The sequence below is a fragment of the Coregonus clupeaformis genome, chromosome 35 (assembly GCF_020615455.1).
Source record: "Coregonus clupeaformis isolate EN_2021a chromosome 35, ASM2061545v1, whole genome shotgun sequence".
Classification (NCBI taxonomy): domain Eukaryota; kingdom Metazoa; phylum Chordata; class Actinopteri; order Salmoniformes; family Salmonidae; genus Coregonus; species Coregonus clupeaformis.
This window is the reverse complement of record NC_059226.1, coordinates 41,026,323-41,041,533: the sequence shown is the minus strand read 5'-3', so window position 1 is coordinate 41,041,533 and position 15,211 is coordinate 41,026,323. Positions and strand designations below refer to the sequence as shown.

General features: G+C 47.1%; 1 protein-coding gene across 1 annotated transcript in view; it reads left to right on the top strand.

The window, feature by feature from the left end:
• Window positions 1–15,211, top strand: part of LOC121571037 (disintegrin and metalloproteinase domain-containing protein 33) — a gene marked incomplete at its 5' end in the record, with an annotated part of 85,913 nt that overhangs the window by 34,372 nt on the left and 36,330 nt on the right. The window contains 2 exons of the mRNA XM_045210723.1: window positions 1,698–1,776; window positions 12,969–13,045. Of these exons, the coding sequence (XP_045066658.1) occupies window positions 1,698–1,776; window positions 12,969–13,045 (156 nt within the window). The remainder of the gene's footprint in view (window positions 1–1,697; window positions 1,777–12,968; window positions 13,046–15,211) is intronic.

Here is a 15,211-nt window from a genome sequence, read left to right as displayed (position 1 = left end):
GGATATCAACGCGTTATCAGTAGCCTGCCGCATCTGGAGAATTAACTTGAGCGAACTACGGACTACAGACAACGGACTATGGACTGCGGACTACGGACTGTAAAACCATCTCTTCTTTCTTTATTGAGGATCAAATTATGCCATTGTAAAGGGGGAGAGAAAAGGGGGAGTAAAAAAGGAAAGAAAGCTAGATTATGTTTAATTAGGAACCAAAGTCTCACTTGATGAATAAAACAACAGGACCCCCAGGATAAGATGGAGATTGCGATCATCTTTTTCATGACGCGTGTATCGGCCTGCACGTCCTTGTGCGAGGAGCGAGGAGGTGGCATTGTTTCACTGTTACTTGGCCCATACACTGCCAAAAAACAAGGACTCTTAGCCTGAGTCCCAGATCTGTTGCGCTGTCTTGACAACCTCTAGGTCATTGTCATGCCAAATGATATTCAGTTGGCAAGACGTGTCTAAACAGATCTGGGACTCTGGAAGTCTACAGCACTATCAATACACAAGGCATTTGTGCTGGGACATCCTGGCATTTGACACCTTGATATTTTGTGGCGAAACATGGCAAATGTCACCGATCTCTCCAGTGGACCCAAACAGATCCATGCACCTTTGTTGTGGGTTGACCTTTCTTTCGAAGCAATGGAATGATGGAATGATAAACTCTCTTCTTTTCTTTGTCTGTTAAAAACAATATATATACCTACAGTTGTGAAAAGTTTTCTTCCAGACTTTTCAGAAGCAAGATTGACAGCTGGATATCAGGGGATAAGATTCTGATGGAATGATTAAGATCAGCCTCGCTGTATCTATCTCTCTCTCTCGCTCTCTCCCCCTCACTCTCTCTCTATCTCTCACTCTCTGTCTCTCTCTCGCTCTCTCCCCCTCTCTCTCTCTCTCTCTCTCTCTCGCTCTCTTTTTCTCTCTTCCTCTTGAAGATTATGCTGATAATTTCTTTTCTTCCTGAATCAAACTTTGGTGATAGCAGATAGACGATAGAATGGCCTTTCTTCAAAAGGAGGCCTAGGCAAGAAAAGGAGGTTGTGATGATCATTGGAGCTGGGTGGCATTTGGAACTTTGAAAGCAAACACATGAAGACCTTGGGAAACCTTTAATCAGAGCTAAACTTTTTCTGCCTCGTGTAGGATTGGGAGGACTTAAATAGAGCTCTGGGGAGGAGTGAACAGATTCTATCGTCATTGTCATCTAATCTCATGGCCATGTTCTCTGAATGTCTATAGCTGAAATGTTCCACATATGGAGTGGAGGTTGAATAGGACTGTTTATGTGATGCTACACCGCTGTCACTAACTCTCTCTCTCTCTCTCTCTCTCTCTCTCTGTATCTCTCTCTCTCTGTCTCTCTCTCTCTCTCTCTCTCTCTCTCTCTCTCTCTCTCTCTCTCTCTCTCTCTCTCTCTCTCTCTCTCTCTCTCTCTCTCTCTCTCTCTCTCTCTCTCTCTCTCTCTCTCTCTCTCTCTCTCTCTCTCTCTCTCTCTCTCTCTCTCTCTCTCTCTCTCTCTCTCTCTCTCTCTCTCTCTCTCTCTCTCTCTCTCTCTCTCTCTCTCTCTCTCTCTCTCTCTCTCTCTCTGTCTCTCTCTCTGTCTCTCTCTCTCTCTCTCTCTCTCTCTCTCTCTATCTCTCTCTCTCTCTCTCTCTCTCTCTCTCTCTCTCTCTCTCTCTCTCTCTCAGGGAGCTCCTGGGCCCAGACTTCACAGAAACCCAGTACAGTGAGGATGGGCAGCCTGTAACTGTGGCCACCAATTACACTGTAAGTCTCTATCCCTCCCCCACTACTCACCCTCTCTCTCCCTCTCCCGGTTCTCCCCACGACCCTCATGCCTATCACTACTCAGCCTGCTGGATTCTCAGACCTCCATCACATGGTGTTTCAGGGACAGCAGAAAACACCAGCACATGATGTTACTACCACACACACACACACACTACCACAGGGCATGTACACACATACACACACACACACACTACCACAGGGCATGTACACACATACACACACACACACACACTACCACAGGGCATGTACACACATACACACACACACACACACTACCACAGGGCATGTACACACATACACACACACACAACTACCACAGGGCATGTACACACATACACACACACACACACCTACCACAGGGCATGTACACACATACACACACACACACACACTACCACAGGGCATGTACACACATACACACACACACACACACTACCACAGGGCATGTACACACATACACACACACACACACACACACACACACACTACCACAGGGCATGTACACACATACACACACACACACAGTCACACACACACACACACACTACCACAGGGCATGTACACACATACACACACACATAGTCACACACACACACACACTACCACAGGGCATGTACACACATACACACACACACATAGTCACACACACACACACACTACCACAGGGCATGTACACACATACACACACACACATAGTCACACACACACACACACACTACCACAGGGCATGTACACACATACACACACACACACAGTCACACACACACACACACACTACCACAGGGCATGTACACACATACACACACACACATAGTCACACACACACACACACACCACAGGGCATGTACACGCATACACACACACACACAGTCACACACACACACACACTACCACAGGGCATGTACACACATACACACACACACATAGTCACACACACACACACACACTACCACAGGGCATGTACACACATACACACACACACACAGTCACACACACACACACACTACCACAGGGCATGTACACACATACACACACACACATAGTCACACACACACACACACTACCACAGGGCATGTACACGCATACACACACACACATAGTCACACACACACACACACTACCACAGGGCATGTACACACACATACACACACACACATAGTCACACACACACACACACTACCACAGGGCATGTACACGCATACACACACACACATAGTCACACACACACACACACACTACCACAGGGCATGTACACGCATACACACACACACATAGTCACACACACACACACACACTACCACAGGGCATGTACACACATACACACACACACATAGTCACACACACACACACACTACCACAGGGCATGTACACACATACACACACACACACAGTCACACACACACACACACTACCACAGGGCATGTACACACATACACACACACACATAGTCACACACACACACACACTACCACAGGGCATGTACACACATACACACACACACATAGTCACACACACACACACACTACCACAGGGCATGTACACACATACACACACACACACAGTCACACACACACACACACTACCACAGGGCATGTACACACATACACACACACACATAGTCACACACACACACACACTACCACAGGGCATGTACACGCATACACACACACACATAGTCACACACACACACACACATACCACAGGGCATGTACACACATACACACACACACATAGTCACACACACACACACACTACCACAGGGCATGTACACGCATACACACACACACATAGTCACACACACACACACACTACCACAGGGCATGTACACGCATACACACACACACATAGTCACACACACACACACACTACCACAGGGCATGTACACACATACACACACACACATAGTCACACACACACACACACTACCACAGGGCATGTACACGCATACACACACACACATAGTCACACACACACACACACTACCACAGGGCATGTACACGCATACACACACACACACACACTACCACAGGGCATGTACACACATACACACACACACACACACTACCACAGGGCATGTACACACATACACACACACACACACACTACCACAGGGCATGTACACACATACACACACACACATAGTCACACACACACACACACTACCACAGGGCATGTACACATACACACACACACATAGTCACACACACACACACACTACCACAGGGCATGTACACACATACACACACACACATAGTCACACACACACACACACTACCACAGGGCATGTACACACATACACACACACACATAGTCACACACACACACACACACTACCACAGGGCATGTACACACATACACACACACACATAGTCACACACACACACACACTACCACAGGGCATGTACACGCATACACACACACACACAGTCACACACACACACACACTACCACAGGGCATGTACACACACACACACACAGTCACACACACACACACACACTACCACAGGGCATGTACACACATACACACACACACATAGTCACACACACACACACACTACCACAGGGCATGTAAGCACGCATACACACACACACACAGTCACACACACACACACACTACCACAGGGCATGTACACACATACACACACACACATAGTCACACACACACACACACTACCACAGGGCATGTACACACATACACACACACATAGTCACACACACACACACACTACCACAGGGCATGTACACGCATACACACACACACATAGTCACACACACACACACACTACTACAGGGCATGTACACGCATACACACACACACATAGTCACACACACACACACACTACCACAGGGCATGTACACGCATACACACACACACACACTACCACAGGGCATGTACACACATACACACACACACATAGTCACACACACACACACACTACCACAGGGCATGTACACACATACACACACACACACAGTCACACACACACACACACTACCACAGGGGCATGTACACACATACACACACACACACAGTCACACACACACACACACTACCACAGGGCATGTACACGCATACACACACACACATAGTCACACACACACACACACCACAGGGCATGTACACGCATACACACACACACATAGTCACACACACACACACACACTACCACAGGGCATGTACACACATACACACACACACACAGTCACACACACACACACACTACCACAGGGCATGTACACGCATACACACACACACACAGTCACACACACACACACACTACCACAGGGCATGTACACGCATACACACACACACACAGTCACACACACACACACACTACCACAGGGCATGTACACGCATACACACACACACACACTACCACAGGGCATGTACACACATACACACACACACATAGTCACACACACACACACACTACCACAGGGCATGTACACGCATACACACACACACATAGTCACACACACACACACACTACCACAGGGCATGTACACACATACACACACACACATAGTCACACACACACACACACACTACCACAGGGCATGTACACGCATACACACACACACACAGTCACACACACACACACACTACCACAGGGCATGTACACACATACACACACACACATAGTCACACACACACACACACTACCACAGGGCATGTACACACATACACACACACACACAGTCACACACAGTCACACATACGCACACAGGAGGAGTCTGTCAAACTATGCTTTGATTGATTTAGAATGAGCATCTTTCCCAGAAAAGTTGTAAATAGATTGGTACAGATAGTGCCATACACTTCAAATTCAGTGTCAAGGTTTGAACCTCTTACGGCTACGGCTCTACGCCTGAATCGTCCCTCTCTACCGTTTACTGTGAATATAAACTCTTTATTGGTCCATTTCTCCGTATGGACATTTCTGAGGCTAGGATTTCAGTTGAACACATTTCAGGTTTGTATGAAGGCTTTAAACCTATTATGTGTTCTGCAGAGTTTCTAATTTTATCTTTATATGTGAGTTATTCTACCGGAGATGTTCAGTCATTTATCATCATCATCATCATCGTCATCGTCATCGCCGTCGTCATCATCATCATCGTCGTCATCATCATCATCATCATCACCTTCATCATCGTCGTCATCGTCATCACCATCGTCATCGTCGTCATCGTCACCATCATTATCATTATCATCATCATCATCATCGTCGTCATCATCATCGTCGTCGTCATCGTCATCATCATCATCATCATCATCATCGTCATCGTCGTCATCATCATCGTCGTCATCATCATCATCGTCATCATCATCATCATCATCGTCATCATCATCATCGTCATCATCATCGTCATCATCGTCATCATCGTCATCATCATCAGCAGGCCTTATCGTCCCTTCATCTTTCCCAAAGTTATAAAACCTTTTTCAGCATGACTGCTATCATCATGCAATTTTCCTGGGTACAAATACAATTGCTCTCAGTTTTGCGGAGAGGTGTCAACATTTTCGGTACAGAGTCAGGATAATTGTAAATTGACATTCTCGTTCAAGTTCAACCTGCCCAACCTGATAATACAGTAAAAACACATTTTTACATTTGACGAACGGAAGAAACCAGGCCGAACCTGTAACAGATTCATGTAGCCTAGTCAGCCAATGTTGTAGAGCTGACTACATTACAACATGGATAACTATTAACAACTGTATGACTAATAAGGGAATAAATCCTTAATCATTTTTATTACCGTGACACAGGAAAGCGGTGCGACCGCATTCACCCACCGCCTTGGAACGATGCATAAATGATGGGAGCCATTTTATTAGTGCTGTTGGGGAGTTTGTTTGACAAGCTGCTGAGGCTCGCGGGTTCGAGGGCGGCGGCTCGTCTCGTCCACACGGTCGTCAGCAAGTCAGAGTCTGGCCCACGGGATATGAAAGGAGACTGCAAGCTGCTCTCTTACAAACTCACCAACATGGATCTGCCTGCTTCAGCTGGAGTGGAGAGGAATCAAACATGCACGCACGCACGCACGCACCACACACACACACACCACACACACACACACCACGCGCACACCACACACACACACACACACACACCACACACCGCACCACACACACACACCACCACACACACACACACACACCACACCACACACACACACACCACATACACACACACACCACACCACACCACACACCACACACACACCACATATACACCACACACACACCACACACACACACACACACATACGCACGCACACCGCACCACACACACACCACACCACACACACACACACCACGCGCACACCACACACACACCGCACCACACACACACCACACACACACACACACACACACACACACACACCACACCACACACCACATACACACACCACACACACACCACATACACACCACACACACACACACCACATACACACCACACACACACCACACACACACCACACACACACCACACACACACACACACACACACACACACACACATACGCACACACACTCTGAGGCACATGAACAGACAGAAGCACACTCACACAGAAACAAGCAAGCATTGATGCACATTCAAAGACACACACACACACATATACACACTGTTGTGAGGTGGCACAAACACACAGTACATGGGACAATAAAGACAACATTGATTTGATGGTCTCACAGCTCTCTCACATGGCCAAGCATGTGGACCAACTCAAATCAGTGCCATCCATGGGAATGTATCTGCCCTCAAGTCATTCAATGAAGTATTCAGTGAAAGACTGAAAGAGGAATAAATTAACAAAGCATGAATAGCCGATGAAATCTACGTCTCTCATTCTCAGAACTCCAGAATGACTCATAGTCCTGTAGGGTTATTGCTGCCTAGTAACAACCAAAGCAGCAAACAAACAAACGGTAGACAACCCAATGACAGCGGATGTGTCGAGGTGAATGTGGGCCATGAACGGCTGTATGCTTTATGAATAAGCATCCGGCTCTTTAAAAGGAAACATCTGTCTCTAGATTCTAGAACATTCAACAGGAAGAGGAACTGAAGCATCTATCTACCCTGTCACGTGACCTGGGTCAATTTCCCCAGTGACCCAGATATAATTGACTGTGGTGGTGGTGTGGGTTAACTGTTGTGGGTTAACCCTAAACCTAACCTCCAGACCACTCCAAACCAAACGGTAAACCCCAACCCCCTTGGAGCGCAGAAACCAAGATAACGCATTCCAATCCAGTCAGTGTCAGCCGGGGTTAAATCAATCTGAACTGGAGATAATTCACAGATAGTGATAAAATACCTTCCTGTTAACCCTTTACAACTGTGACAGATTAGAAGCCTGTGGAGGAGATTTACCTGTTCCTAGCTTTCCTAGTCATTAGAATCAGAGGCTTAGTTCTACTATATGACTTCATGATATGACTACAGAGATGACACTGGATAAAAGAGATGACACTGGATAAAAGAGGTGAAACTGGATAAAAGTATTTTTAACCACAGTCAACGGAGTTAGGTGAAATTGTTGGTGTGCGTTCAGCTTCCCGCTGACGCAACGTTATTTCCAGACAGTTGGCCAATATTTAAAGTGAGGCACAAGTGCCTGTGTTGGTAATAAGATAATTTGACAGCCATTTAGAGTCGATTTGGAGTCGAATGCAAATGAGATGTGTAGGAAAGGGTACCGGGGTGTTTTATTTGCTTTGTTAGTGTCGGCGTTGCAGAGTTCTGACAGAAGTCATGACAACGTTCTCTAAATGGCGATTTGATGTAAATGAAGAAGAAAAGTGCCGTGACACTGTGATGGCGATGGAAAGAAAAGTTTTTAAAATACGCGCACACACACACACACGCACACACGCACACACACACACACACACACACACACACACACACACACACACACACACACACACACAACAAGAGTGAATCTATGAGTCTTGCTGTTCTGGGTATACACCCAGACCCCCCTCCACATCCTCCTCACAGAGCAGTAAAATTATACACCCAGACCCCCTCCACATCCTCCTCACAGAGCAGTAGAATTATACACCCAGACCCCCTCCACATCCTCCTCACAGAGCAGTAAAATTATACACCCAGACCCCCTCCACATCCTCCTCACAGAGCAGTAAAACTACACACCCAGACCCCCTCCACATCCTCCTCACAGAGCAGTAAAATTATACACCCAGACCCCCTCCACATCCTCCTCACAGAGCAGTAAAATTATACACCCAGACCCCCTCCACATCCTCCTCACAGAGCAGTAAAATTATACACCCAGACCCCTCCACATCCTCCTCACAGAGCAGTAAAATTATACACCCAGACCCCCTCCACATCCTCCTCACAGAGCAGTAAAATTATACACCCAGACCCCCTCCACATCCTCCTCACAGAGCAGTAAAATTATACACCCAGACCCCTCCACATCCTCCTCACAGAGCAGTAAAATTACACACCCAGACCCCCCTCCACATCCTCCTCACAGAGCAGTAAAATTACACACCCAGACCCCCTCCACATCCTCCTCACAGAGCAGTAAATTATACACCCAGACCCCCTCCACATCCTCCTCACAGAGCAGTAAAATTATACACCCAGACCCCCTCCACATCCTCCTCACAGAGCAGTAAAATTATACACCCAGACCCCCTCCACATCCTCCTCACAGAGCAGTAAAATTATACACCCAGACCCCCTCCACATCCTCCTCACAGAGCAGTAAAATTATACACCCAGACCCCCTCCACATCCTCCTCACAGAGCAGTAAAATTACACACCCAGACCCCCTCCACATCCTCCTCACAGAGCAGTAAAATTACACACCCAGACCCCCTCCACATCCTCCTCACAGAGCAGTAAAATTACACACCCAGACCCCCTCCACATCCTCCTCACAGAGCAGTAAAATTATACACCCAGACCCCCCACATCCTCCTCACAGAGCAGTAAAATTATACACCCAGACCCCCTCCACATCCTCCTCACAGAGCAGTAAAATTATACACCCAAACCCCCTCCACATCCTCCTCACAGAGCAGTAAAATTATACACCCAGACCCCCTCCACATCCTCCTCACAGAGCAGTAAAAATCGCCACCCAATTTCCGTGATGCTTTTTTTTTCTCTCGTTATAAAAGCAATTCATGGTAAAAACAACAACAACAACAACAACAACATATTTTTTTCTGTTCCGTTTTTTGCCCCCATGCCCACACAGCAACCTGAAAACCTTCATATAAAACGAGCGTCTCTGTATGCTGTAAGTGCATGTTGGTGAGCTCCTGCGGCTCTAAGATCTTTATTTACAGTAGACACCTTCCCAGGTGGCATGCCATTTTTGTTACACGCCTGAAACATGGCAGAGGCGTCGTGTGTAATGTGTTGTGTATACGCTCGGATTTTTTCCCCTCCGTTGACGTGACGTGGTGCATCTAGCATAGAGAACGAGACAAACACCAGGTTCTTAGATAGCCAGGAAACGTTTTCACCGACAATTGATTTGTATGTCCTCCATGCATGAGCGTACCCATTCGCTTCTGACGTTCATATAGATTAGCTTATTTCACGGTCTGATGGGGCCGACAAAAGCCTTTTAAATAGCCAAGAATTGTCATTTATGTACAATTTCAGCCTGTTTCCGAATAAATTAATTGGAGTGATAATTCCCCGTTCTCTTGGATGTTGGTTGTGTTGCGGCGGAGGCCGCGGGGCCCACAAAAGCAACACCGGAGGACCGTGCTCTGTGACATCGTTCGTGGCCCATTGTGACATCAAGTCGCTGGCCCATTGTGACATCATTTCCAGGACAGCCAGCTCAGGTTAAAATGTCAACGGGAAGTTTGTGTTCTGTGCTCCTTAGAGGCAGAAAAACAGAGCCGCACTAGGGGACCTCAGTTTCTCATAAAATAGAGATGTTTAATGCAACTGCAGTGACGATGCAGGCTATATCGAGGCAAAAATGAAATCCTCTTTTCCTGTATTGATCTTGTTATTACATGTTGCATTACTGTGCAGGAAAGCTCAATTCACAATGGAGTTCCATTCAGTCACAAAGCCCTCCTCTGTAATGAGAAGCAGAAGCTCATACAGTAGCTACATTGATAAAGAGATAATTCACCATTTCACCGAAACCCTGAAGCTTTTAAATGAATGCACAGATATTTAGGTAGCTATGGTAATGTGACTCAAACGCAACAGGAACTCTCCATACAATGCCAATTGTTTGGATTTCATAGAAAAGACTGATGCATCAGTAGGCATTCGGCCTTCTCTGAATAGCTCTCTCCAGACCTAAATCGGTGCATAATTGTGACGACTACTGAGGATACGAAGAGGCAGGATGCAGACGCAGGAATCAACAATGTAAAGGTTTACTTAACACTGAGCAAGAGAACAACAAAGAGCGAGTACACGACAAGACACTAACACTTGATGGTGGGGTTGTGTGGTCTGAGCCAGGGCAATCCCAAGACGATCCGGTGAAGGGGTGACGTGACGATGTGGAATGACAGCTCCTCGTGGTGCTCCGGTAGTGTGGGAATGGTGATGGTGATGGGGAGAGTGACGTGCGTAATGGGGCCTGATCCAAGTGGTTTATTGACCAGCGAGGTGACGTGTAGCGGAGAAGGCAGTGGCACAGTGGGCAACCCCCATTCAGAGAACAGCTCCCTATGGTGACAGGTGATGACGGAACACTCACGGAGCGGCGACGGGAGTCATATCGCCTAGATAGGGAGCCGCCAGGAGATCTGTGGTCCGTGGTGGTGTAGGGGGTGCTGCCCACCTCCATGGGTGAGGACCCGGAGGCAGGGCGGCTTCCATAGCTCAGATGGGGTGAGCATCGAGGCTCCGGGAGGTGTTGGGAACGCCGTCGGCCTCTCAACATGTCGTCAAGACGGATGGACGTGGCAATGAGGGTATCAAGGTCCATCTCGTCGTCCCGACATGCGAGTTCCATCGTGATGTCCTCCCGTAAGCCTCTCCTGAAGGCCGTGCGCAGAGCACGCTCATTCCAGCCGGAAAGACGCCGCCACCGTGCGAAAGCTCAGGGTGTACTCGAAGGCGGCCCCCTCTCCCTGTTGTAGCCGGAGGAGACGCTCACCCCCCGTCCTTTCCCACCCGTGGGATGATCGAACACCGCCCTGAACCGAGCGAGGAAGGTGGAGTAGAAAACCTCCTTCCCAGACTGATGTGGCCCACTCCAGCGCCTTTCCCTTCAGTAGCGACATCACCAGCGCTATCCTGGCTTGGTCCGATGGAGATGCCACACGCTGACGCGCCAGATACAGTGAAACCTGTAGCAGGAAGCCTCTACAATTCATAGTTTTCCCGTCGTAGCGCTCCAGCGGGGCGAGGGGTCCTTCAGACGTTGGTGGACTGGGTGCACTCGCCGCTCCCTGAGGTGGAACCCGGAGCGATGGTCAGTTCATGCAGCGTTTGGAGCACTTCCTGCATGGCGGCGTTCAGCTGGGCAATCTGCTGCTGGTGCTGGTCCAGGCACTGGGAAACTCCAGGAGGATTACCTGCTGCATCCATCTTCGTGATTGGTGTGTGAGTACTGAGGAATACGAAGAGGCAGGACGCAGATGCAGGTTGTGGGCTCAGACCGGTGGCTCAGTAGACCGGCGAATCAGAACGCCGGAGGGGAGCAACGGGAGGAGACGTGACAGCCTGTGGCCGTGTCCCTTGGAAGGACGTTTAACATACCTCACCCAAAAGGGTTGTCGGCCTAAAAAATTATTGTAAAAAATATGCTAATCTTTTTTCTCCTAGCACTTTATGCAAAGAACGTCCTAGAGCAATAACAGTGGAGCTCTAGCATGGAGTCACTGAAATACATCCACGATCAAGCGAGTATTGTACATTTTGTCCAAACCCAGGACATGTTGTGTTGCAGTGTACCAGCTGGTCTCTGATTAAACATGGGGACTACATGGGATCTATAGGAACCTTTGTTTCACTGCATCGATAGCCAGCATCAATTTATCACAAGATGCAGGCCTATAGGATTTAGTGTGCAAATAAACATTATGGTATAGTACGTTTGACTGAAATAGTTGAAATCTCTCTCTCTCTCTCTCTCTCTCTCTCTCTCTCTCTCTCTCTCTCTCTCTCTCTCATCACAGGATCACTGCTTCTACCACGGGCATGTAAGAGGCCACATCGACTCCTGGGTAGCCCTTAGCACATGTTCAGGAGTGAGGTATGTAAAAGCCCATTATCATTTATAACTTTTCTTGGATTTTCAGTCCCTTGGTAGACATTTCCCTTAGGCACTGATCAAGAATCAACTTGCCCTTTACAAATCCTAACCTTAATCATTAGTTGGAAGAAATGCAAAACTGACCTTAGATCAATGTCTAGAGGCAACTTCAGCTGGAGTAAATTCTGTCATCTTTCTCCAAATGAACCATAGAATGGGATAACAATGGGAGTCAAGTTCTACCTCAAACACCCAGAATTCAGTCAGATATTTATTGTATTTTACATAACTGTGTTGCTGGATGTAAAATCCCCCAGGCAAGTAGTGTGAGTTCTCATGAAACTCCCTGGCTAATTCAATTCCTCAAATCTTATTTTGGGATACAGACGGCAGTTTAAAAGTCTTAAAATTTTCCCTGCCTCAGAACAGAATTTTAATACGAAGCTTCTTGCATATCAAATGCTTTGAAATTGGAGCTCTCCTGTGGCAAAGGATGCCCCCGTCGCCACCCGTACACCCTGAAAAATATATTCATATGAATTTGATCCAGCCGAAGACCTCAAGTTTCTAGCTCGCTCGCTCTTTATTAGAAATTAATTCCAGAAGCCAGCTCAGCAGATCCTAGACTGAGAAGAGTGTTTCAGACAAGTTTTTCCTTCAATAACAATTGTTTTATCTTTAGGATTTTTTCCTCTGTGATACTCTTTATGTCTCTCAGACAGCAAGAGGAGCTAATTTGTAGTGCCTGTTTGTCCTTCTCCTGGCTGAGGATGTAGTGAGACGGTATCAGTCACAGGTTAGGATGAAACCGAAGAGACAAACCGAGGACCTCAACTCAACAGAATGAAAATGTCTAACCTACACAGGAGATAGTGGAAAAAAAACTCAGTTAATCAAATAACAACTTTCGACAAAGGCAAGAGATAAACTAAAGGGTCAAAGTTCAAACAAGATACAACTCTGAAGGTGCAGTGTATAATTAAATTTTAAGGCCTACCAAAGACACTTCATAGAACAGTCGTAAGCAAATGGCGTGCTAGAGAAAGGTTGGCAAACGGTTAACCTCTATTACGTAATCATACTCTTTTATTACACTGGCTTGTTTTCCTTGGACACGTAACGTCATGAGGGCGTAGTTTAAAGGGCACCTGGTAATGCTGATAAGCCAGGTCATACCCCCTGCTTTAGCGAGGTCATACCCCCTGCTTTAGCGAGGTCATACCCCCTGCTTTAGTCGAGGTCATACCCCCTGCTTTAGCGAGGTCATACCCCCTGCTTTAGCGAGGTCATACCCCCTGCTTTAGTCATATTAGTTAGTGAGACTCATCATCAACAACAAAGGTTCCACTCACGGAACACCCAAAAGTTCCAGAATCACGTCTGCCATTCCATTCTATTGTCTGTGTTCCATCCCTGCCCTTTTCCCCTTTTAGCAGCAGTTGGATATGTTCTATTCCCTTCCAATGCCACCTCCCAGCTCATATTCTCGGCTGGCCGCCGTCACGCTACAAAGAGAAGTGTTTCTGTATTGACTCAATATTGAATTAGGTGGTAACGGGAGGGTGAGTTGGACTCACCCCAAACCCTGAACTTATTAATAATAACAATAATATGCCATTTAGCAGATGCTTTTATCCAGTCATGTGTGCATACATTTTTACGTAACTTCAACGAATCTGACTTGTGTTTAAAGTCACGGTTCCAAAGTAAGCCAGGGAATGTTGTGTTCAGTTCGACGTGCCATGACTGAAAGGGCCTGCTGTGTGTGTGCATGTGTGTGCATGCTTCACATGCGTGTGCAGCACATGCATACCTTTTCCTGAGAGCCATTTGATTCCCATTTGATTCCCATTTGATTCCCATTTGATTCCCATGCATTGTGCTTCTTTGCTGTGCTGATATCAACTGGGACAAAGATCTCCATAGCCGAGGTGCATTACACAATCTGGATCACAGTACCTTCTCCAGCCACAGCACTCCTTTGTTCAACACACAGGAAGCATGACTTCTCTCTGAGGTGCAAAGCATAACGGATGTTCATTGGATGTTCATTTTCGCCCATTGAGGTTCGCCCGCCGCCGCAGTCGTTTTGGTTCTGTCCCTCTTTAGCTTCCAGATTATTTTTCAATAAATGTAGAATTTTTCCTAACGAATGCCTTGCAACCT